This window comes from Crinia signifera, chromosome 8 (genome assembly GCF_055691185.1).
Source record: "Crinia signifera chromosome 8, ASM5569118v1, whole genome shotgun sequence".
NCBI lineage: Eukaryota > Metazoa > Chordata > Amphibia > Anura > Myobatrachidae > Crinia > Crinia signifera.
This window is the reverse complement of record NC_139224.1, coordinates 28,831,343-28,855,106: the sequence shown is the minus strand read 5'-3', so window position 1 is coordinate 28,855,106 and position 23,764 is coordinate 28,831,343. Positions and strand designations below refer to the sequence as shown.

At 45.9% G+C, this 23,764-nt stretch overlaps 1 protein-coding gene across 2 annotated transcripts in view; it reads left to right on the top strand.

Annotated features, from left to right (window-relative positions):
• The window catches only part of SNTN (sentan, cilia apical structure protein), a 73,004-nt gene extending 52,660 nt beyond the window's left edge, over window positions 1-20,344 (top strand). For both annotated transcript variants that reach the window (XM_083158000.1, XM_083157999.1), the window contains exons 2-4: window positions 8,765-8,805; window positions 10,625-10,764; window positions 19,940-20,344. In XM_083158000.1, coding sequence (XP_083014126.1) covers window positions 8,765-8,805; window positions 10,625-10,764; window positions 19,940-20,098 — 340 coding nt within the window. In that variant the 3' untranslated portion in view covers window positions 20,099-20,344. The remainder of the gene's footprint in view (window positions 1-8,764; window positions 8,806-10,624; window positions 10,765-19,939) is intronic.
• The last annotated feature ends 3,420 nt before the right edge of the window (window positions 20,345-23,764 follow it).

Sequence of the window (23,764 nt, the reverse complement as noted above, 5' to 3'; positions counted from 1 at the left end):
TGCTTTGGAAAACATCTTCCCCTTTATAAGACCGCACTTTAGTAAATATATCATAAAATCCCAACTGGTCTAAACATTTAGAAGCAAATATACAGTAGTGTAAGGTCATTGTGATTTCTATACCTAATGTCAAATTAAAAAAAAAAAATTATATTCCAATATAATATTTTCATTTAAGAATTAAAAATTCTTCAAGTGCAGACTTGCAGGCCATGGAAAAAGTTCTGTGCACAAAAGTTTAGCAACAGTATATATTTACTTATTTGGAGCACAGGCACAATTAGTTCTCTGGCACAATTATTTGCAAACAAGAATTATAAAATACTTTACACACCCATATTTGAGGTTAGTGTAGCTCCATATGGAATGACATTTAATTTGATTTTATTATAAAGGAACAGAGTTAAATAGACCATTGTTGCTTACAGAATTTATTACTTTATTACTTAGGAAACAGAAAAACACCAAATATCTAAATTACTGGAATTGAAATCATTAAATGTGATCCTCTATTAATTCTGTTCTGGAATTACAATCCACCCCCAAATGCACCACAGAGATTCCTTATAGAGTAGTACTGAAGATTTAATTCACATTAAATACAATAATAAAAATACATACATAAAGTAGAATTTCATCAAGCTTATCAAATTGTTACTACTATAACCGCTCCCGGAAGAAATTGATTCATCTAATGGACCACTTTATCCTTTAAGTATCAAGTTCCCAGCAGGGATGTATTAAGGGAGGAGCAGTGTCCATGTGCAGTCTCCATACAACAAAACCCACCCCCGTCCCCTGCTGATGAGAAGAATTGCACTTGAATAAATGAAAGGGTCACTTTTGGGTGATTATATTCTGTAGTCCATCTTGAAAAAATATTTTTTGGCAACCGAGATGCCGACTTAAATTTGAATAGGATTTATTGCAATGTGCTAATTAAATAACTCGTTAGCCTGTATACTATCCTAGATGATGTTAAAAAAAAACATCTGCTGTTTCAGTGTTATGATAAGCACCTTTCTCAAGGGGGACAACTCTTTTATTTGTATAACATACTATCGGGGGTATCCAATTAGCCGTGGTAAATTACTGCGGCTAATGGGTCCCCTGGGAGCCGTCCTTTTAGCCCTGACTGCCACCACATATTGGGGATTTTGTTCCGCCAGAGAAACCAAAACCCCAATATCGGGACTGCCATGCTATGGAATTCTATCCTCATGTATCCTTCCCATTATCCCTATAGATTGTAAGCTTGCGAGCAGGGCCCTCCTCCCTCTATGTCGGTTTGTTTCTACCCAGTTTGTTTAATTACTGCTGTTTCCAATTGTAAAGTGCAACGGAATACGCTACATAAGAAACTGTTAATAATAATAAATAATATTTTTGCTTCAAAGCTGTGATCACTGCCGTGGAAAGACTTCTATTTGCCTTTTAGTTTCCATCCAGTATAGGGTCATTTATTTTATGGGGCTGTAACAGGATAGCATTAGGCAAAAATCATGTTTAAAGCCAAATTTTGCCACGCAGTAAATTACCGGGGTAATAGGATACCAGCCATTAGAATTCATAACTAAACTGCATGGAAAGAGAAAATTGAAAATGTATGCATTGTACAATGTTGTTCAATGATAAATTTTGTTGTTGTACTCCATTCTTTGCAATAAAAACAATTTTGAAAAAAGTTAAAATTCATAACTAAAATTTGTTGTATTCTGGAAAACACATTACGAAGGCAAATAACAATTTTAAACATTCTGCAAACAAATCAAGTTTCAATCTATACCTTGATGTTTTGAAACTGTGGTGAATGTCAAAGTTACATTAGATTTTTTGGAAAGTAGAACCCAAGTCTATTTAGCATCCTTAGACATGTTGAAAGAGACCAGAGCTAGTCTCAGCTACATTTCTATGAATGCAAACAACAGACCGAGCAATAGTTGTAGGGTGGTGGGTAGGATGGGTGATGAGCGGGAGTCCTGTTCCCCAGAACAAATTTATTGTGCAGGTCATAGAATTTTGTGTGCAGTTTCGGAGGCTAGCCCCCTAGCGGGTGTGGTATAGCAGGTTGACATTCAGGATTCCGATGGTCAGTATACCGACATCAGAATCCCAACTGCCGGTACTCCGACAGCTGGCGAGCGCAAAGAAGCCCGTTGCCGGTTCACTGCACTTGCCACTATGTGGGCTTAGTTCTACTCTTCCTCTATGGTCCACGAGGCAGAACACCCCCTTTAAGTCAGGATCCCAACTGTCGGTCATTTAAAAGTCGGAATTCCGATGTTGGTATACTAACTGTCGGAATCCCGACTGTTGTAGTGTTATCCGACACTCTCCCTAGCAACAGCGGAAGGACAGACTACCGCATACCTGGTAAGCATAAATAATAGCTTGCAATAGAATGCCATTAGAGCATCAGCTGAAGGGGGGGTACCGGATAACAGCCCAAGTCGGAATTTCGATGGTCAGTATACCGTAATCAGAATCCCAACTTTTAAATGCCCGACAGTCGGGATCCCGACTTACAGGGTCTATTCTCCTTCATGGGAATCCACAACCCTCATAGAGGGAGACTAGAACCTGTGGCAAGGGCGGCTTCTTTGGGGCTTATTTGCACTCGCCCCCTGTCGGAGTATCTGCAAAACCCTTGTATTATTAGAGGAAGGACTGTGGCATCTATGATGGACATGGTGCTAGTCATCAACTGGTTAAACGACTACTTGCTGGGAGCTGTTATCAGAGGCGTGGAGCTATGACAATCAGAGCAGGCTCATGGTACAGCACCCAACCACCACGCCACACACAATTACAGGTATATAACATCTTATCAATATTATAAAAGATGTGGTTTAATCATAAAAATCTATCTATTCCACTCACATAAACCGCCTAAGATTTCCATAGACTTCCCTTACTTGAGAATGGAAAATAACAATAAAGGTTCTTATCAAGCGCTGATATGGTTTCTGTGTCTGTTGTAATTTCCTTAATTGAAACTTACCAATCCTGGTTTCCTCCTTTTAAAATGGTCCCTCACTTATGTCACTTTCATTAAAACCACTTGCTCCCAGAACCGGTTATTTCCCATCCATTCCACCTTTGCTTGTTTTAGTGGATATGAAAGCAGTTTAACAGTTTGCCTGTGGGCATAATGCAAGACTAAGGAAATGGTGATGGCGCTCAGCCCAGTTCTTATTGCAATAGACTCCTCAATCTTCTCATAAACTCCAATAAGCGTATTAACACTACATTTTCAGACAGTCTTCTTCCGTATGGATGCTCTTATAATGGGGAAAAGAGACAAAAGCAGAAAAATCATATATATATATATATATATATATATATATATATATATATATACGTGGATATACCTTAGCAGAGGTGCGGTACACGGATGAAGATCCGTGTAAACAAACTGAACAGTATGAACAGAATGGCACAAAGGTTAATCATTTAAATAGTGACTAGCAAGTGTATAAACATATAGGAGGCGTGAATATACAAGTGTAAGATACATAACAATTAAAATACAAATAAAAACGCATACAAAATGTGTACAGGAATTGGCAGTGCACAGACCGTGCATATTTACAGAATGTTCAAGTCATAATTGGGGAATAACAAACAGAATGGAAAGCTGGCATAAATGAAAATACGTTACACATGAGTAAGAGAAAAAAACAAGAGAAAACAGGCATAACAAGCTGTCTCACATGCGATATCTGTTAATGTGTATGCTCGTATGAAGAGACAATCATCAAAATGCATTGAATGAGATTTGATCATTGAGGTCCTTTGGAGTGATGACATCTAGTCTAACAATGTATTCCGCTTCCCTTTTAAGTAAAAGTTTATTTCTATCACCACCTCGTACTCATTTGGGTACGTGATCAATCATCCTGTATCTCAAGCTTGCAAGTGAATTACTCACGTCTAGCGCTAAGTCTAAAAATTCAATTTTTGAAGTATGAAAGGTTCTTCAAAAATTGAATTTTTAGACTTGGTGCTAGACGTCAGTAATTTCCCTAATGAGGCAAAAATTCAAACATCAACATTCTTTAAACCAGTTGATGCAAATAGCTATCTCGATTATACAAGCTGCCATTTAGGGGCTTGGAAAAATAACATCCCATATTCACAGTTCCTCCGGCTTAAAAAGAATTGTTCGGATCCCCTATTATTTGAGGAGCAGGCTAACATACAGATGGGGCAGGCCTCTTCTTTGCTGGCGAATCGCCAGAACGTCAGCGCTGGTGATCCGCCAGCGGCCTGCCTCACCATCTGACTGAGACGCGTGTGCGTCTCACGCGCACACGCATCTCAATCTCTGTCGGCGGGGCGACGGGAACCCTGTCCGTCTCCGCTTCAGGGAGACGGACAGGGTTAGGGGGGGTGCGGGCAGGTGGCGGTGACCCGGGGGAAGCGCCGTCGGAAGGGGATGCGCGCGCCTCTCATGCGTGCTCGTCCCCTTCTCGCTATAGCTATGGCGCTGGCGTGGGATAGCGGCTGCCGTCGCCATCGCCATCCCCTGCAAAGATGGGACCTGCCCCATCTGTATATATGTTGATAGATTCAAAAAGGGGGGTTACCCCAATAGAATTGTACAAGGGGCTCTCCAGAGGTCCAGAGTTTTGGACCGCAAACAACTTCTTGAGACCACCATGGAAGCCTCGGCACCCTCTAAATCAACTGTAAATCATGCTTCAGCAAACAATTTGGGTAATTCTAATGATACTTTTTTTTATCACTCAGTTCAATACTCATGAAAAAGAACTGAACAGTATTCTTAGAAAACATTGGAAGGTATTGAAATTAGACCCTGTCTTGTCAGATCATATTCCCGATGCACCGAAAATGGTGTATAGATGAGCGAAAACTTTAAAATCTATGGTATCCAAGAGCCAATTAGAACCTCTCACTGAGAGACCTTTGAGCAATACTTTCCTAAGCATTCAAAGCTCGTTTCCTTGTAATAGATGTAAGGTTTGCCCTGTTATGAAGAAGGGCCCCAACATTGATGGTACCGACTACAGGATTTCCAAATTCATTAATTGTAATTCCACGTTTGTAGTTTATTTATTAGTATGCGGGTGTGGCTATAAATATATAGGGAAGACCAAAAGATGCTTGAAGGTCTGTATTTTAGAACACATTCGCAACATCAAGCATGGGGTTCTTAACCTAGTGTCTCTAGACACTTCAAAGAGATTCATAATTGTGATCCCTCAAGTTTAACCTTTAAGGGTATAGAATTAGTTCAGCCTAATAAAAGAGAAGGCGACCGTGAAAAACTTTTACTTAAATGTGAAACCACCTGGATATTAAGGCTGAATACGTTGGCTCCAGTGGGGTTGAATGAGGGTTATGAAATTACCCCATTCATTAATTGATTCTACTCGCAGTTAAATTTATTGGCATTTCTCTTGGTAATTTTCCACCGATAGATGGTCTATTGGGTAGTCCTGAATACAATGTCCATCTTTGATAAGTTTTCTATATGTGTCGTTGCTTGATATCTAAATGTGGTTGCTGCTATGATACTAGTGTCGTTATAGATAAGTGATGAAGTACTTATGATTGAGAATTGTTCTTTGCATATGGAGTTAAAAAAACATTTCTGATACTGTAGCTATGGTGCCAATCTATTTATTTTGGTTAATGTGTATATGTATTTTCTGTATATGTCTTTTAATATGTCTTTTAACATACTCATTTTCGTGTAAAAAGCTGTCCATGATTATAATGTACACGGATATAGGATTTTTCTGCCTTCCAATATTTATAGATCCCGCAGTCCATGCTAAGTTCATGGTTAGTTATTAATGTGGCAGTAAAGTAATTGATTCATTGTAGGCGTTATGCCGCTCCTCCCCGTTTCTTTTAGCTACGGGAAGTCCCGTGTTCAGCCCTGTTTTGAGTGACAGGTCTGGAGGTATTTATGTCTAGTCTACACGCGTAGTAACCACGCCCTTTGACCAAGTCTTATGACAAAACGCGTCAGGGCGTGGCCTATGACGTGCATCTCCAGCTGACCCCTCTCCGGTGGTCTGTGATGTCCTAGTCAGTGGCAGAGCAAGACAGCGTTGCGGCTTTCTGTGGGACGTGTCCGGCTATCTGCCTGCGGTGAACGTGAGCAGCTTTGCCTTGTAGTACCCAGTCCATAGAGCTATTTTATTTGGTACGAGTCTCTGACTTTTTATACCTGGAGATTGCTTTCTCTATTAAAAGGTTTATCGTTTAATGCACCTTCTCAATTATTTTCTAGATTGTCTCCCTCTGTGGATTCCAGAGGTCCCCTACATAGATAGGTTGCAATATTCCTACCTATGGTCTTTGGTGTCTGATCCCCTTGGCGATATACCGGGGCTGCAATATTACTGGACAATTGGGGCTGTCACAAGAGCATGGTTTTATTTTTTCTGTGTGTATATATATATATATATATATATATATATATAATGTAGTATGTACTGAAAGGCTCCTTATGGATGATGGAAGAAAGTAGGAAATTGTTTGAATCCCAGTCACAGTTAAGCCGTGTACATATGGGCCGATTCTTTCAGGCAATTTTGACTAGATCATCAAAATCGCCTAGATTGTGTAACAGAATTGCCCCGTGTGTACACAGCTGCAATAGCGATGCACGGCCCTGCAGTGTCACTATCATCTGGCCATATAGACTGCCAAGAAAATTTTGACTAGACACCATCCGCACAGTATATTTGGCCACAGCTCCCGGGGCTGGCGGGATGTAGTTAGCCGCCTTACTGAGGGCCTAACTACATCTTCAGTTAGAACTGATATCGCTGTGCACATTAAGGCATTTTTATCAAATCATTGGAACACTACTTGGAGGAGTAGTCAAGGAGAATTGACGTAACTGAGTGAAAATTCAGGAAATCAATCCTTCCGTACTCACTCAGTCAATCGCTGGAACAAACACATAATGATTTCTTTGTGATATGGATGTATCAGAACCTCACAGAACATTGGGTAAATGGACACTCTCATCCGTCCTTGGTGATAGCTTCAAACGCAAACGCATGTCTTTATCCTGAAAGCTATATTTCAGCAAATCTGAGCCTCCTACATTATCTCCAATATTACCAGCATCATTTCAGCCCCAAATACAGCACCAGAGATGTTTCAGGGGCACTATCTACTTTTAAATCACAGGAGAGACTACGCCACCATTATTTGTGGGGAGTACTACTGACCATACAGTTATGGTGGGCGGGACTATGGGGAACATGACGGAATGTGCTCTCCAGGGTCATATTTATCAAGTTCCGTTTTCCCTTAGAACAGAGAGAAACGGCCATTTCCTGATGCTTAAGCACAAAATGAAGTACTGATAGAATCTAATGAGATAAAAAGCAGCAGATATAGGATATTTCTTTTGCATTCTGTTGCCAGCCTTTGTAGGAGCTGTCAGGGGTGGTTTAAGAGAGGAGAGGGTTCATGTGGTGGCTCCGTGTGGCCCCTCCAATCTGGTGTTCAAGTAGCCTCGGGCTTTGTGCCTGGGTCTTCTCTGCATGTTCTGGTCTCTGGTAGCATGGCATCCACATGGTTTTCCATTGGGACATCTCTTCTGCACATGCGTAAATCACAGAGAAAATGGCCGCTGTAGCCAATGAAACACTAAGTATAATTATATAGGTGTGCAGTTTATGGACCCCAATTGACCTGGAGGACCATATGCATCACACACATCCGTTCCCACTAGTATAAATATGGGACTGGGGACTGTATATAACAGTATTTGGTTGCTAGATCTACAGTAAAAATATAGTCAGCAGGTTGACTCCATATGGTTGACAGGCAATAGGTCGAAAAAGGTCAACATGACACATGGCCAACAATTTTTTTTTAAATTTCTTTTCCTTTTTTCAACTTTTCATCATTTACAGATGGAGTGCTTGTTGTCTTTGCAGGGGCTGGTGGTGGATTTGCCAGCCGCCAGCCCCCGCCAGCTGCTGGAAGGGGTTGCGCGTGCATGAGACGCACGCGCAACCCCTTCAACCGGAGCTCCCCCCAGGTCCCCACTGCCTCGTCACCGTCCCCCACCGCCATCCCCTCCCTGCTCCCCCCAACCCTACCCATCTCCCTGAAGTGGAGAGGGGCAGGTTTCCCGTCTTCCGCCGATGGAAAACTGGGACCCGCTCACCAGTGGGGGTGGTCTGGCGAGCCCCGGCGCTGGATGAGCGGCGCTACATCTGTATCTTCCACATGGACTACAACTGGATGTAGTAACCGTTGCCAAGAGTAGCGGTAGCAGAGTGTCACACCATGCCCAAAGTGTGGCAGGGCTACTGCTGCCTGGTGGTATGTGAGGTCATGTGGACATTTTGGTTGTAGAGTAGACCCGTAAGTTATACATATAGGCAGTACTCCGGACAAAAACATTAACTAGTGCAACACAGGTGAGGGTAATCATTCATTAAGAGCGAAGTCCAGGAGCAGAGCATTTTGTACCTAATGGTATGGTCCATGTTGGAGGGTATCTATATAAATAACTGGTAATAAATAAATAATAAATAAACTCTGTATCACTGGGCAACAGAAAATGCAAAAATAATTTTACATGCAAATCACGCCCAGTGTGTTTCTGTATTACAAAAAATTGTCTGCAAACGGTTCTATGCATCAGTGTTAATTCCATGAATTATATTTTATGCTATAAGATTTTATATTTTTATCAACTTTTTTTCACATTTCCCTGCTTATTATTGATTTTAACAAATGTCTTTTTATTTCACTGCAGCTCTGCTATTCCAATCCCCAAACAGCTATCTTCAATTAAGGGTAAGTCTGCTCCGTAAGCAACTCTGGTAATGATGTTTTGTATTTACCTGAAGCAGCTTCTGATTCCATACTGTCCCAGCCGAGTACTGTGATCTGTAGATGAAGGAAAATTAGCAGTACCTAGAATCTCCCATAATTCATCTGGGGGTCGAGCTTTTTGCCTTGCGGCTCCGACTCAATGGAACTCACTTCCGTGCACATGTAGATAGACAAAATAGAAAATACTGTCAATTCCTGGGCGCAGACAAATTCTCTTTTCCAAATTTTCTCAATTTACCCAAAAGAGAGAATAAAATACAATAGTGTAGTATAATTTAAAACACCAATAAATCACCTTTCCAGATATTTAATTCTAACTGGACTCATACCCATTAAGGTGGTCTTCTTTTTTAGGGTGGTGGTCTACTTTTTTAGGGTAGACATAACACGTATCCTTAAGGGGCGGTAACGTCACCATAAAGGCTTGAGCTTGTCCAATGGATATATGCAAAGAAAGACTGGTATAGTATAATACCGCTTTATTACAACAACAATGAAACAAGGGTATAGAACAGCAGACTCTCATCGAGTGTGTTGGTCCACAACACAAGTGCAGACAACATAGGCAGTGGTGTAACAACTACAGGCATCCCTGAAGGCTTCCACCTGGTGTGGTCAAGTGTGATCCACCCTTCTTCCTCCCCACCAACGCGTTTCACAACCAGCAGGTTTCTTTTTCAAGGCATCCATTGGACACGCTCAAGCCTTTACGGTGACGTTACCCTTAAGGATACGTGTTCTGTCTACTCTAAAAAAGTAGACCACCTCAATGGGTACGAGTCCAGTTAGAATTAAATCTCTGGAAAAGTGATTTATTGGTGTTTTAAATTATACTACACTATTGTGTTTTTTTCTCTCTTTTGGGTAAATTGAGAAAATTTGGAAAAGAGAATTTGTCTGCGCCCAGGAATTGTCAGTATTTTATATTTTTTCTATTCTATCCTTGAATGATTTATGTTTCATACGACTGAACCAATGTCATAGGCAGCGGAAGGCGAAAGGGTCTTTTTCATAAATGTTGCTCTATCACATGTAGATAGACCCCCACTCCAGAATCCTTCAAAAAAAGACCCAAGACTTTCCTGTTTATTCAAGCATTTCCATAATTCCTTATGAAGAGCTATTTATTGTTCCTTTACTGTATTTCATTCATTCTATCTGTTAAGCGCCTTGAGTCCTATTGGACAAAGAGCGCTATTCTTATTACTTATTATTATAATAATCTACTATGGCATCAGATGACTGAAGAACAGCCCTAGATATACTGTACACATAGTCATTACTACAATATATGCTGGGGGTGCAGCTGCAATGGGGCCTGTCCCTTATCCTGCACCCTTGTTCTACATGGGAGAAGGGAGAATGAAATCAGGTCAATGAAATGCTTTAAGGAACATTAGGATGAATGAATGTTTGCTGCATATCACAGTGTAGTCAGCTACATCAGGCTATCCTTAGGCCCTGCACCGCAAAAAATAATGAGTTGTGCAATTGGAGTTTATTATGCTAATAGCCTTGAACAAAAGAAAAGTTTTCCTTGCATAGCCATTGAGTGGTACAAATTGAAATAATTTAGGTGACGGTGCATTGATTCATATGACATAAAATTTTACAGTGACTTTGGAACTAACTTTTGCTATGCAATTAATACAATTTGATTGACGGCTTTTGCTAAATAATTACATATTATGTGACAATTCTCCTGTAAACGTATTAAAAATAGATGGGCATAAATGTGCATTTTCACACTGTCTGCTATCATCTCCTGTCTCCTACCTAGCACTGGGGAAAGGATCTGATCTAGAGAAAGCCATCGCCACCACGGTCCTAGTGTATAATTCACACGTAGACGTTGATGGAAAAATTAGCAAAGCTAAGGCGAAGGAGTTGCTGCAAACGGAGTTCCAGAACTTTGCTCAGGTAATTTGTCTTTTACCAACACTTTAGATAACAAAAGCATAGTCTAGCACATTGTCATTTTAGGGTGGTGGCGTCATTGGCGTTGGTGACACTCTACACTCCAGTCCTCACACTCACACATACAGTAGAGGGCTTGATTCATTAACACTCGCTAATCAGCTTAATGCCACCCGCCGCCCGCCTGGACCAAGGGGAGAGAAAATAATTTCATGGTCGCAAACCATCAAATGGTGTCTCTCCCCTTCGGAAATAAAAGTCAATGAAAACTGACTTTTATTTCCGTTGGAGTCCGGGTCTATGGGGCAAATGTACTAAGCTATGGAGAGTCATAAAGTGGAGAGAGAAAATGCACCAATCAATCAGCTGTCATTTTTCAAACACAGCCTGTAATCTTGAAGTTAGGAGCTGATTGGCTGGTACGTTATCTATCCCCACTTTATAATTATCCAAGGCTTAGTACATCTCCCTCTTTGTCTGGCACTCCTGCAATCACACCTTCAGAATTGTTTAAATTATCTGGGATAATATTCCTGTGATACCTGGCTCAGGTGTGCTTTAAGAATGAAACGCCTGTCTTAAAAGCTTGAAACTCCATACATTTTCACATTCACCGATGGGGCAGCTGAGACTGCAGCGAGGGTTAGATCTAAATTCAAGTGGGTCAAGTGGGTTAAGGGACCTCCTGACGTCACAGGGGAGAAGAGGGGGCAGAGAGAGGAGGAGCAAGGTCAGAAAACAAGGGTCCCAAACGGACCTTTGCGGGCTCGCTTCGGGCACGTGGCTCGCTCGCCTTTGCTCCCCACCTGGTTACTAAAGGCAACCAGTGGTGGTGTGGATAGTGAAGGAGCAAGCCTCCCAGCCTTGCTCCTCCCCCTGGGTGTGAAAGGTCCTTTAGACCACTACAATTTAGCAACTACCCCGCAGTGAGACCTGGGCACTGAAGGGGGTGTGGCTAAATCATGAGGGCAGGGCCACAGCTCCCCTGGAAAACAAATAATGGATTGTGTGCACCACTGAGAAGCGGTGCTGCAAAGTAGGAAAATTTGTCTCCCTTAAGGCCAGATGTATCAAGCTTCAAAAAGTGATAAAGTGAAAAGTGATAAACAACCAGCCAATCAGCTCCTACTGTAGCTGTCATTTTTCAAATCCAACTTGTAATGTGACAGTTAGGAGCTGATTGGTTGGCTGTTTATCACTCACCATTTTATCATTTTTTTAACCTTGATAAATCTGTTGCACATGAGGCCTGGGCTCAAGTAATCAGTACCCATGTCCTCTCGGCACCCCTGCATATACAGAGGTTATTTGGAGCGCAAGCAGTGCCGGTGCAAGGCGCCGGAATGCCCGAGGCGGGGGGCGCCCCGGCGCTCACCCGCTCTACGGCTGGGGGTGGGGAGGAATATGGCCGCCGTGCTGCTCCTGGGGGGGGGGGGGGGCGATGCATGATGCCGCCGGCGGCGCGCTGATCTGGGGGGGGGGGAGAGGGATACGGCTGCCGTGCTACTCACCCTTTAAGAGGAGCTCGGGTGACGGTCTAGCTCAGCGGGCCGGAGGGAGAGCTGGAGGTCTGGCTTAGTGGGCAGGAGGGAGGGCTCGCTGCGCTGTGTGCTGTTCAGTCCCGGTGCATGTTAACTGACATTTTCCTCCACCCACACCGTGTACAGCCGCTCAGCCGGGCAGCGCTGAGCACTTGGCTCACCCTCAGACGCTGCCCGGCTGAGCGGCTGTACGCGGTGCGGGTGGAGGAAAATGTCAGTTAACATGCACCGGGACTGAACAGCACACAGCGCAGCGAGCCCTCCCTCCTGCCCGCTAATCCAGACCTCTAGCTCTCCCTCCTGCCCTGCTCCCAACTACCGCCCCCCAGTGGCCGGCGCCCTAGGCAAATGCCTAACACTGCCTAGTGGTGGTGCCGGCCCTGAGCGCAAGGGCTTGCTCCTGCCAGTTCTACATGCTGGCCAGGGCCGGATTATAATGGGGGCACAAGGGGTCAGTGCCCCTGGGCCCCCCTCTAGCTAGGGGCCCCCTGTGGTTGGCATGTATTTAAAAATAAATTTTCTTTTTAGCTAAAGGTTTTGTGCATGGGAGTGGGGTAGTGCTGCAGCTTCACCTATCTGCCAATGTGACAATGATTAATGGTGCTGAGCATTGGGAGCCAAGTGTGCAGTGCATTACTGGGAGTTGACTAAGTCCCAAGACACTTTGCACCAGAGGGCAGAGGCTGAGACGTTTGTGCTGAGCTCTGATTGGTGGAGCTCATTACATGCTTCTCCGGCCCATGGATAACAGCAGCAGCAACCTAGTCATGGGAGGGTTTTTAATCAGAGGCAGTACTGGGACTGTGAGGTCTTCTACAGAGTAAGGTGCAGAGGGAAAACACAGGCTTTTCATGTGATATGTATGTATGCATGCATGCATGTGTATGTGTGTGTGTGTGTGTGTATATATATATATATATATATATATATATATATATATATATATATATATATCCATCCCCTGAAGTTACCCATTGACCAAGTTTATACTGCCTTTACTCTGTGTTTTGACAGTGTAATATTCCCCCATGCAGTTTGCGGCCAGTAATGACAAGTGCAAGGGGGCCCCCCTTTCTAAAGTGCCCCGGGCCCCCCGAAGGCTTAATCTGGCACTGATGCTGGCATATAACAAGCAGAATATGTTGGACACTATAGAACTATAGGGGGTTTGCTTATTAAAATGTGGGTGTTTAGAAGTGATGACGTTAAACCAAAGCAACCAATCAGATGTAGCTATTCTAGAAGGTGCTAGATAGATGATACGTCTGAATCTGAATCGGATTATCATGTCTTAGACTCCATAGCATGTAGAGCATAGAGAAAACACGGCTCAACTGAATGTTTTAAAAAACACATCCAGAGGCATTTGTAATTGTTCTGTCAAGAGGCTATCAGGGCAGCCAAGAGGTATGCAGTGCCCCGGTAAAATGTGGAGGGCGTGGCCTAATCGCAGGAGGCTATGCCCCAAAAATGTTTAGAGGTGGAGGCTATGCCCCCCCCCCCCATTAGCAGCAGCACACACCTTCAGCATGTACTGTGCCGACAGCAGGCAGTAGAGGTGTATGCTGCTGCCTGGGATGGACGAAGAAGGGGGTCAAACCAGGGCCCCTGCCGGGCCCCTCCAGTAAGCCGTGTAATTAGTACCCCCCCCCTCTCAGCTCCCCTGGAGGCTATCATATGTTAGAAGTGACAGTATCGCTAATGGTGTCTCTTCAATTCTACTTTGATGGCCGGGCGCTCTAATGCACATTTGCTTTCTTCTGACTATGCCTGTGCATGCAGCCATTGCCAGGGAGGGATCATGTGGATCCACCTAAAATTAAACTCTATGGAAGGAACAATAAAGTACAGGCTCTGAAGATGGTGTCAGCTACCGTGGTCAAGCTCCAAAAAGCTTTGCTTTGAGGAGCTTGATAGATTCATCATTTAAGCAGCCCCTTCTCCGATTGCAATGGAAAATAGGTTCCTCAGCACATATCTCTGTTATCTGCTCCAGTATCCCCGGTGGACTCCAAACTTGGGCCCTTATTCTGGTTCACTCGTAAAGGCAAATTCCTTCTCAAATGGACAGAACCATGTGCACTGCAGGTGGGGCAGATGTAACATGTGCAGATACTGTAGATTTAGATTTGGGTGAGTTATTTTGTTTCTGTGCAGGGAAAATACTGACCGCTTTATTTTTACACTGCAATATAGACCTCACTTTGAAGTAAAACCCCACCCAAATATAATTCTCTCTGCACAAGTTACATCTGTCCCACCTGCAATGCACATGGTTTTGTCCATTTGAGAAGGAATTTGCCTCTGCCAGTGAACCAGAATAAGGGCCCCAGTCCTCAATGTACCCTAATTGTTCAGACTGTAGGGATATCTATAGTGGGTTCACAAAGAATGTATTGTTATTAAAGCAATTCTTTTAAATAAATAAAAAAGTCTTATTACCCTGAGAACAAAGAGCCCTCAGGTCTTTGTTCCCAACTTGCCAGACCTGCCTTTCATTGTACTTTTCTGTTCTCATTGATAAACTGTAGAATTAAGCACTATAGGGCCTAAATTGCATGCAAAGCGCCAAAACTACTACTTTATGCTATTGCCGGTATCTGTATGGCTTCAGGTATACTTTCATACCGCCCAGTGTTCTTCTGTCTTCAGCAGTGTCGGACTGGGGCATGAAGGGCCCACCAGGGAAATCACTCACAGGGGCCCACCAAGGGGCGTGTTGCGCGCCGCAGGCGCGCCCGGTTTTTTTGGGGGCGTGGCCTAGTAATATGGGGGTGTGGCCTATTTCAATGAGATCACGCCCCCATTTTTGACGCTGTGGGGCATGGCTAGTGGCTCTGAGCTGCTGGCTATGTCCCCGGCAAGGACAGAGAGAGTGACAGCAGACAGAAATTGACAGCGAGGACACAGAGAGAGCCACATATGTATATTGAGCATCATTGTGTGTGGCAAATGTATAATGGGCATCACGGTGTGTGGCCTATGTATAATGAGTCCATTATACAGTGCAAATGCACTGTGGGCAAGGCACAACTGGCACACAGATAGTTACGTCCCTGTGTGGGACACAGATCAGGCTGCTTCTGCCTCCACCCATACACATTATTATGTTTTTAACTAGTGTTTAATGACAGGTGTTGGTGCACTGCCCTACCCTAAAACAACCACTGTCTGCCAAGATAATGATCTTTCTTTTACTTACCATGTTCTTGGTCTTCTTTCTTCTCCTTCTGTCTTTCTCTTTTCTTCTCCTTCTGTCTTTCTTCTCTTTTCTTCTCCGGTACTTGTTTCCTAGAACGGCCACAACGATTTAGATCGTTGTGGTCGTAAGATAAAAAATCGGATCGATCGCATCGCATGCGATTTGGTCGCATACGATGCGACCGATCCGATCGACCGATTTTTCACCCGATTTTTTTTTTTTTTTCACCTGATTATTTTCAATTGCCCCCACAAATGTTACTAAGTGGGCTAGACCCCACGATAGACGTCAACCCGAAGCGTGGCGAGCGCAGCGAGCCCGCGAGGGGCGGCGGTGCGCGTCCTCCGACCTTTTCATTCCCCTACTATCCACTAGGGCGTGGAGTGAGAATAGAATAGTGTGGCGAGCGCAGCGAGCCACCGAGCCCGAAGCGTGGCGAGCGCAGCGAGCCCCGCGAGGGGACGCGTCTAACTTCACAGGTATACGCGTCCCCTCGCGGGGCTCGCTGCGCTCGCCACGCTTCGGGCTCGGTGGCTCGCTGCGCTCGCCACACTATTCTATTCTCACTCCACGCCCTAGTGGATAGTAGGGGAATGAAAAGGTCGGAGGACGCGCACCGCCGCCCCTCGCGGGCTCGCTGCGCTCGCCACGCTTCGGGTTGACGTCTATCGTGGGGTCATGGCGGGCACATAAAAAATGTGAAATGGGTCATATTGGCCCATTTCACCTTTTTTAACATTTTTCCCTATGTGAGATGGACTTAATCAAGTCCATCTCATCTTGTGCCATTATAATGGCACAAGACCGACAAGATCCTCCCGATTTCAATGTTAAAAGATTTTTTAACATTGAAGTCTATGGAAAAATCGGGTCAATCGGTCGGTCGCATCGCGGCCGATTTTAATTGGTCGCGACCGACCGATTGACCCGATTTCTGTCAATCAAAGTGAAAAAAGTGTAAAAAATCGGCCACATCGTGAGGATCGTGTCCCTTAATTAAGAGCCACGATCACTCACGATTGTGGCCGTTCTAGGAAACAAGTACCTCTTCTCCTTCTGTCTTCTAGGGCTCCTCACTGAATGATGCAAAATGTTATGAGGTGGGAGGGGGTCTCTTTTCAAGTGTAAAGGCCCCCCTCCACTAGTGCACTTTGAAATGTTTAATCCGATGCAGAGCAATCAAATCAAATTAAATCAAATTAAAATGTAAAATGGAGGCAGAATCTACCTTCATTTTACATTCCCTCTCCCCTAGGACCCAATAGCAGCATCTTCTACCAGGTACCAGCATCTTCTACATTCATACATACTACACCCACTGCCGCTCCCATTCATACATACTCCACACACTGCCACCATCATTTATACATACTCCACACAATGCCGCCGTCATTCATACATACTACACACACTGCCGCCGTCATTTATACAAACTACACACACTGACGCCGTCATACATACATACATACATACTACAGACACTGCCACCCTCATTCATACATCCTACACACACTGCCACCATCATTTATACATACTTCACACAATGCCGCCCTCATTCATACATACTACACACACACACACTGCCGCCGTCATTTATACAAACTACACACACTGACGCCGTCATACATACATACATACATACATACTACACACACTGCCACCCTCATTCATACATCCTACACACACTGTTGCCCTCATTTATACATACATACTACACCCACTGCCTCTCTCATTCATACATACTACACACACTGCCGCTCTCATTCATACATACTACACACACTGCCGCTCTCATTCATACATACTACACACACTGCCGCTCTCATTCATACATACTACACATACTGCCACTCTCATTCATACATACTACACCCACTGCCGCCCTCATTCATACATACTACACCCACTGCCGCTCTCATTCATACATACTACACACACTGACGCTCTCAATCATACATACTACACACACTGCCTCCCTCATTCATACATACTACACACACTGTCGCTCTCATTCATACATACTACACACACTGTCGCCCTCATTCATACATACTACACACACTGCCGCTCTCATTCATACATACTACACACACTGCCGCTCTCATTCATACATACTACACACACTGCCGCTCTCATTCATACATACTACACACACTGCCGCTCTCATTCATACATACTACACACACTGCCGCTCTCATTCATACATACTACACATACTGCCACTCTCATTCATACATACTACACCCACTGTCGCTCTCATTCATACATACTACACACACTGTCGTTCTCATTCATACATACTACACACACACATGTTTCGCGCCCCCTCCCCCCCCCAATTTGTAGTAGGTGAGGCTCCTGCACAGTGAAAAGTGGGCACGGACCAACATTATACCACACCGTAATGCCCATTGCACATTAGGGAACTTTGTAATTACAATTACACATAAGCCCACACATGAGGCCCACGACATACTATATAACACTCCGCAATGCCCACGACATACTATATAACACTCCGCAATGCCCACGACATACTATATAACACTCCGCAATGCCCATGACATACCATATAACACTCCGCAATGCCCATTGCATACTATATAACACACCATAATGCCCATTACACATTTGACACATAAGTGCCACTTACCTACATGCTCAATGCCAGGGGCTTCATGCTCGATGCCAAAGGGCTTCGTGCTCGATGTCAAGGGGCTTCATGCTCAATTCCAAGGGGGACTGAATTTGTTCATTGCCAAGGGGGACAGAACTGTGCAGCGGCCTGCTCCCGGACGCTATTTTCAATTCAATGCACCGCCGGTGGTGTGCAGCAGGGAGGGAGGGTGGGAGCGGTGGTGTGCAGCAGGGAGGGAGGGTGGGAGCGGTGGTGTGCAGCAGGGAGGGAGTGTGGGAGCGGTGGTGTGCAGCAGGGTGGGTGGGTGCAGTAGTGTGCAGCAGGGTGGGTGCAGTAGTGTGCAGCAGGGTGGGTGGGTGCAGTAGTGTGCAGCAGGGTGGGTGGGTGCAGTAGGGTGGTTGTGGGAGGGTAAGTGCAGTAGTATGCAGCAGGCAGGGTGGGTGCAGTAGTTTGCAGCAGGGTGGGTGTAGCACGGTGGGTTGCAGTAATGTGCAGCAGGGTGGATTTGAGACTAGTGTGCAGCAGGGTGGGTGCGAGGGTGGGGAACAGCAGGGTGGGAGTACACCTGACCTTACTCACCCCCCTGCTTGTGCTGCGTCCTGATCCACCTCCCCCTGCCTCTGCTGCTGCCTGTAATGCCCTGTGCCCCCGCTCCCCCCGGGAGAGAGAGACGTGCTGCTGCTATGTAAATTCATTCATATCTCCCGCTGGACCGCTAGCCAATGGGCGCTTGCGGTCCAGCAGCCAATCAACTGGTGGCTGCTGGACCGCGAGCGCCTATTGGCTAGCGGTCCAGCGGGAGCTATGAAGGAATTTTACATAGCAGCACGGACATCTCTCCCGCACACAGCGGGCAGGGGAGCAGGCGAGCGAGCGAGCTGGCGGCACAGCTCCGGCGCCATGCTATGTTCCTGCGCCTGAAGCGTGTGCTGCTTCGCCGGCTCCGGGCTCGCTACGCCTCTGCTGGGTAGGCAGGCTCCCGAGTAGCTCTCAGTGTGCTGTGCGGTGCGGATGTCTCCGTCTGACGTCAGACGCCGCACAGAGCACACGCTGGCTGGCTCCAGGCTCCAATATGGCGGCGCCCTGCGTGACCGTGCACATGCCTGGAGCCAGCTGCAGCGCTGACACTGACAGGCGAGTGGGCGGTGGGCTGGGGATGGTTTGTGCGCGGGTTCGGCGGTGGGGAACACTGCTGACGGCGAACGGCTGACGGCCCGGGCTGGCGGCAGGCGCAGGCTCCGCCCCCCTTTAAAAGTGGGAGGAGTTCTGAACCAATGGGGCCCACCGGGGAATCTCCCGGTCCCCCGCCAGGCCAGTCCGAGCCTGGTCTTCAGCCACAGTCATTAGTGTAAGCTCTTATTCAGCCACATGCTTGGTACCAAAGAACCACCAGGGAAAGGTGACCCTTCTCCGTATGCATGTCTGATACTAGCACAAAACTCTGGCTCTACACCCATGACATTCCCGTGACAAACAAAAAATTCTATTATGGGGAGACTCTTAGCGGATTGGGGGATGGGTGCTGATGTATAGGAACTGGACTTCCCATCTATATTTTCTTCATCCTGTTGTGTGATGTAATAAATAAATATTAAGTTTATCCAACCAGTCTACTTGATCCCCTCCACATAGACCTGCAGTTGCAAATTTTGCCCACTATCTAGGAAGTGAGCCAGAGCGCGGAGGATCCACCCAATCTCTACTATAAAACCTAATTATATTTTAAAATGGGCTATATGTGTTATGATTAGAAAATTTGATTCATGAAATAAATGGGTTTTTTTTTTCTCATTAAAGGGACAAGCTACAAAACCCAAGTACAAAGAGCTAATTACAGATCTAGAACAAGACGGTGATGGACAAATAGACTACGAAGATTTCATGGTCCTGTTGCTTAGTGTGACTCTGATGTCTGACCTCAACAAGGAAATCCGGCAAACTAAGAACACCAAGTGAAATGCAATGAATAAGGTCCCACCCACCATGGTGACATCACTGCAGACCTACCAGCCCCACCCCCTTATAACTGGGGGAGGTACATGTTTGACCACACTAAGCAGTAGTCGGCATGCACTCCTGGTTACCAATACAATACTGGGCCAATGTTCACTATTTGGGAGAAGAAACATTGGGAGAAAGTCCTTTGTCCAAATGTAGATTAAGTGCATGATTAAAGGTATACATATACAGTAATTTCATTAATAAAATATTTTAAGTACATTCCTGAAGTGTCATTTATTTATTGAGTGTCTCCTTTAATGTTGGGTACACATTGGCAGATAGGCCATTCGAACGAATGGTTGATAAATTATGAGCCCATCAGCTGGTATGTGTCCTCACTATGGGCCTTATTCTAGTTCACTCTTTCTGACAAAATCCTTCTTAGATGGACAAAACCATGTGCACTGCAGGTGGGGCAGATGTTATGTGTGCAGAGAGAATTAGATTTGGGTGGGGTTTTACTTCAAAGTCAAATCTATATTGCAGTGTAAAAATAAAGCAGTCAGTATTTACCCTGCACAGAAACAAAATAACTCACCCAAATTAATTCTCTCTGCACATGTTACATCTGCCCCCCTGCATTGCACATGGTTTTGTCCATCTAAGAAGGAATTTGGCAGAAAGAGTGAACTAGAATAAGGCCCAATGTCTGTGAACGATGTCATTCACAGGGGTGCAGGATGACTCAGCGACGGTCGTTTCTCCGACATCGGAATCCCGACTGCCAGGAGCCCGACAGTCGGAATCACGACTTACAGGGGCTATTTTTCCTTGTGGGGGTCCATGCCTCCATAGAGGTAGAACAGAATAGGTGGTGAGCACAGCTAGCCACCTAGCCCACAGTGTGGCGAGTGCAGCGATTCCACAAGGCCACCCACCAGATAAGGAAGGAAGAAGAGGAAAAAAAGGGTTTACCAAGGTAGTTTCAGGCACTTGTCTGGATGGCCTGTCCAAACAGCTACTAAACAATCAGTTCCTAAGAAATGCAGCACTAAAACAAACAAGGAGTAGAGCTATGTGTAAACAAAAATCACATAGAATGGATTGTCTACTGTAAATTACTAATACATGTTTGCAGGCCCAGACTAGCCCACAGGAGTACTGGGGAAACTCTAGTGGGCCCCACTGCCTGAGAGCCCAGCACTTTCTCTAGAGATTAGGTTCCAAACTGTGCATTTGAATGACACTATCGGTGGCCATCTTGGTAAGGGACTTGTCAGAAACCGCGGTGCGCATTCGCATCTGCGCACGCACACGCGTTCCTTACCTGCTCGCTTGTGCCTTGTGGCAAAGGCCCCTGTTCTGTGCCGTCCCTGGGTACTCTCCATGGCAGGATCTGACTGGCATTACCCTGATCTCTTGCCAGCGTCTCACGCTGGTCCCAGGCCAGGTCCATGCCACATGGGCGCAGCCATGACACCTGCAATCACATGTCCAATGATTTCCCTGTGACCTTGGTACTCTGACCTGTGCACTGACCCATGGGACCAAAGGTGAGCACAGGTACTACCTGACCTTAATTGCTGCTGTGGCTTGCAGCCAATCAGCGCTCCAGGATGCTGTTCAGAGTCCCTGTGGTTACCCTGTGCAATCTGCTGCTGTCATCTGCTGCTGATAATCAAGCTCCCTGGCTCTCCTCATCTGCCAGGTTACCTTCCTCACTGTCTACCATCTCCAGCTCTCAAGGGAAGAGGATAGAGCACTACAGCCTCCCTCAGCAGAGTTTGTTGCTGCCCTTAAAGGGCCATACCATCTGCGACTCTCCCAAGTCGTCACAGGTGTCAACTCTGCAGTTCCTGCATCTCCCGTGTCGATTCCCAGGTCATCAACAAGCTCCTGTCGACTCCCAGGTCATCAACAGCCGTGCCGGCCCCCAGGCTATCAACTCCTGTATCGACTCCCAGATTGTCAACAAGCTCCTTTCGGCTCCCAGGTCGTCAACAGCCATGTCAGCCCCCAGGCCATCAACTCCCGTATCGACTCCCAGGTTGTCAACAAGCTCCTTTCGACTCCCAGGTCGTCAACAGCCGTGTCAGCTCCTAGGCCGTCAACTCCTGTGTCAACTCCCAGGTTGTCAACAAGCTCATGTTAACTCCCAGGTCATCAACAGCCGTGTCGGCTCCCAGGCCATCAACTCCCGTGTCGACTTCCAGGTTGTCAATACCCCTCCGGCTCCCAGGCCATCTACAGTGGCGTGTCGACTCCCAGGTTGTCAACACTCCTTCCGGCTCCCAGGCCGTCTACAGTGTTGTCCCAGCTCCCAGGCCGTCACCCTCCATGTTGGCTCATCGGCTCCCAAGCCACTGTCATCTCCCTGGCCTCCCAGGCCAGCACAGACCAATGCTCCAAGCTCCAAGTTTCAAGTTCCAAGCTCACTGCCACTAGTCACTGCCCATCTCCCATGACTGGCCAGTTAGCTGTGGGGAACTCAGGTCAGAGGGCCGCGACCTCACCACCGAACGCAGCGGAGTCCAAACCTCCTTGCGGGGGTCCCTGGTGAAAACCATCGGTGGTGTTAGACCAGGGTTGCCAACTTTAAGCTTCTTCCGGAGAGGAGAGATTCAGCAGCCACTCAGGGGGCGGGGCTTACGAGTGACATCACTAAGCCCCTAAAATGACGCGATTGTGCCGTTTTAGCTCCGCCCCCTCCTCTGAGACCCGAGGATTGCGGCATTTTAATGCCGCGATCCGGCGGTCAGCGGGGGTCCCCCCTGAATCCGGGAGGGTTGCCCACCCTTCCGGGGGGGGGGGCGGGAGGGGGACCCGATTTTCGGGAGACTCCCGGAAATTCCGGGAGGGTCGGCAACCCTGTGTTAGACTCTGACCAGAGTCTCATCAACTCCCCCCACCTAGATGTGCCCGCAGTGCCAGTGATACTCCTATGAACTGTCCTTACCTAAAGCCTCTCCTGTGTTCCAGTTCCCAGCATACACCATTGGGACACCGCTGCCACAGCCGGGAACACCAGAGACCCAAGCTCTGACAGGCTGAAGCCTTCCTTGAGGAGCCATTTTGTTGGAGACTATACACTCCAGTTCTAACAAGTCGGTGGCATGCCAAATTGGGCTATTTGATGTCATTTCAGCATAGTTGTATGTGGACATGTCACGTTTGTGTAAAGAGGGATAAGAACACTTACACACTACTAGTAGTGTTGGGTCGCTGATAATCTTGATTACTGCCCATTTAATATAACTATTTTAGTGACAATTTAGGATCTATTTGTGTTATCAACACCTGTCACCTTATTGTGAAAGTAATTATACGAGGAGTCTACAAGGACATGCTGTTCAACTTGATGAACTCATTTCTGCCAAATCTCACATACGAATGCTGTGTAGTCTCTATTCCCAAGAGCGATTATAGTTGATTCATAGCTTGCTGCCTTGCTTTACAAGGTTATGTTAGCAGAGTTCTTTTTTAACTATATGCACATTTATCACTATATTTAATATAAGCATATGATGTCTCAGACTATGGGCCTAATTCAGACGCAATTGCACGGCAGCAAATTAGGAGCGCTGTGTGATCATCTTGCAAATAGCCGCCACCCCACCAGTGTGTAATACCCGCCCATTCATAAACCTGCATATGGGTAGCTAACGATGTCGCAGCCCAGGG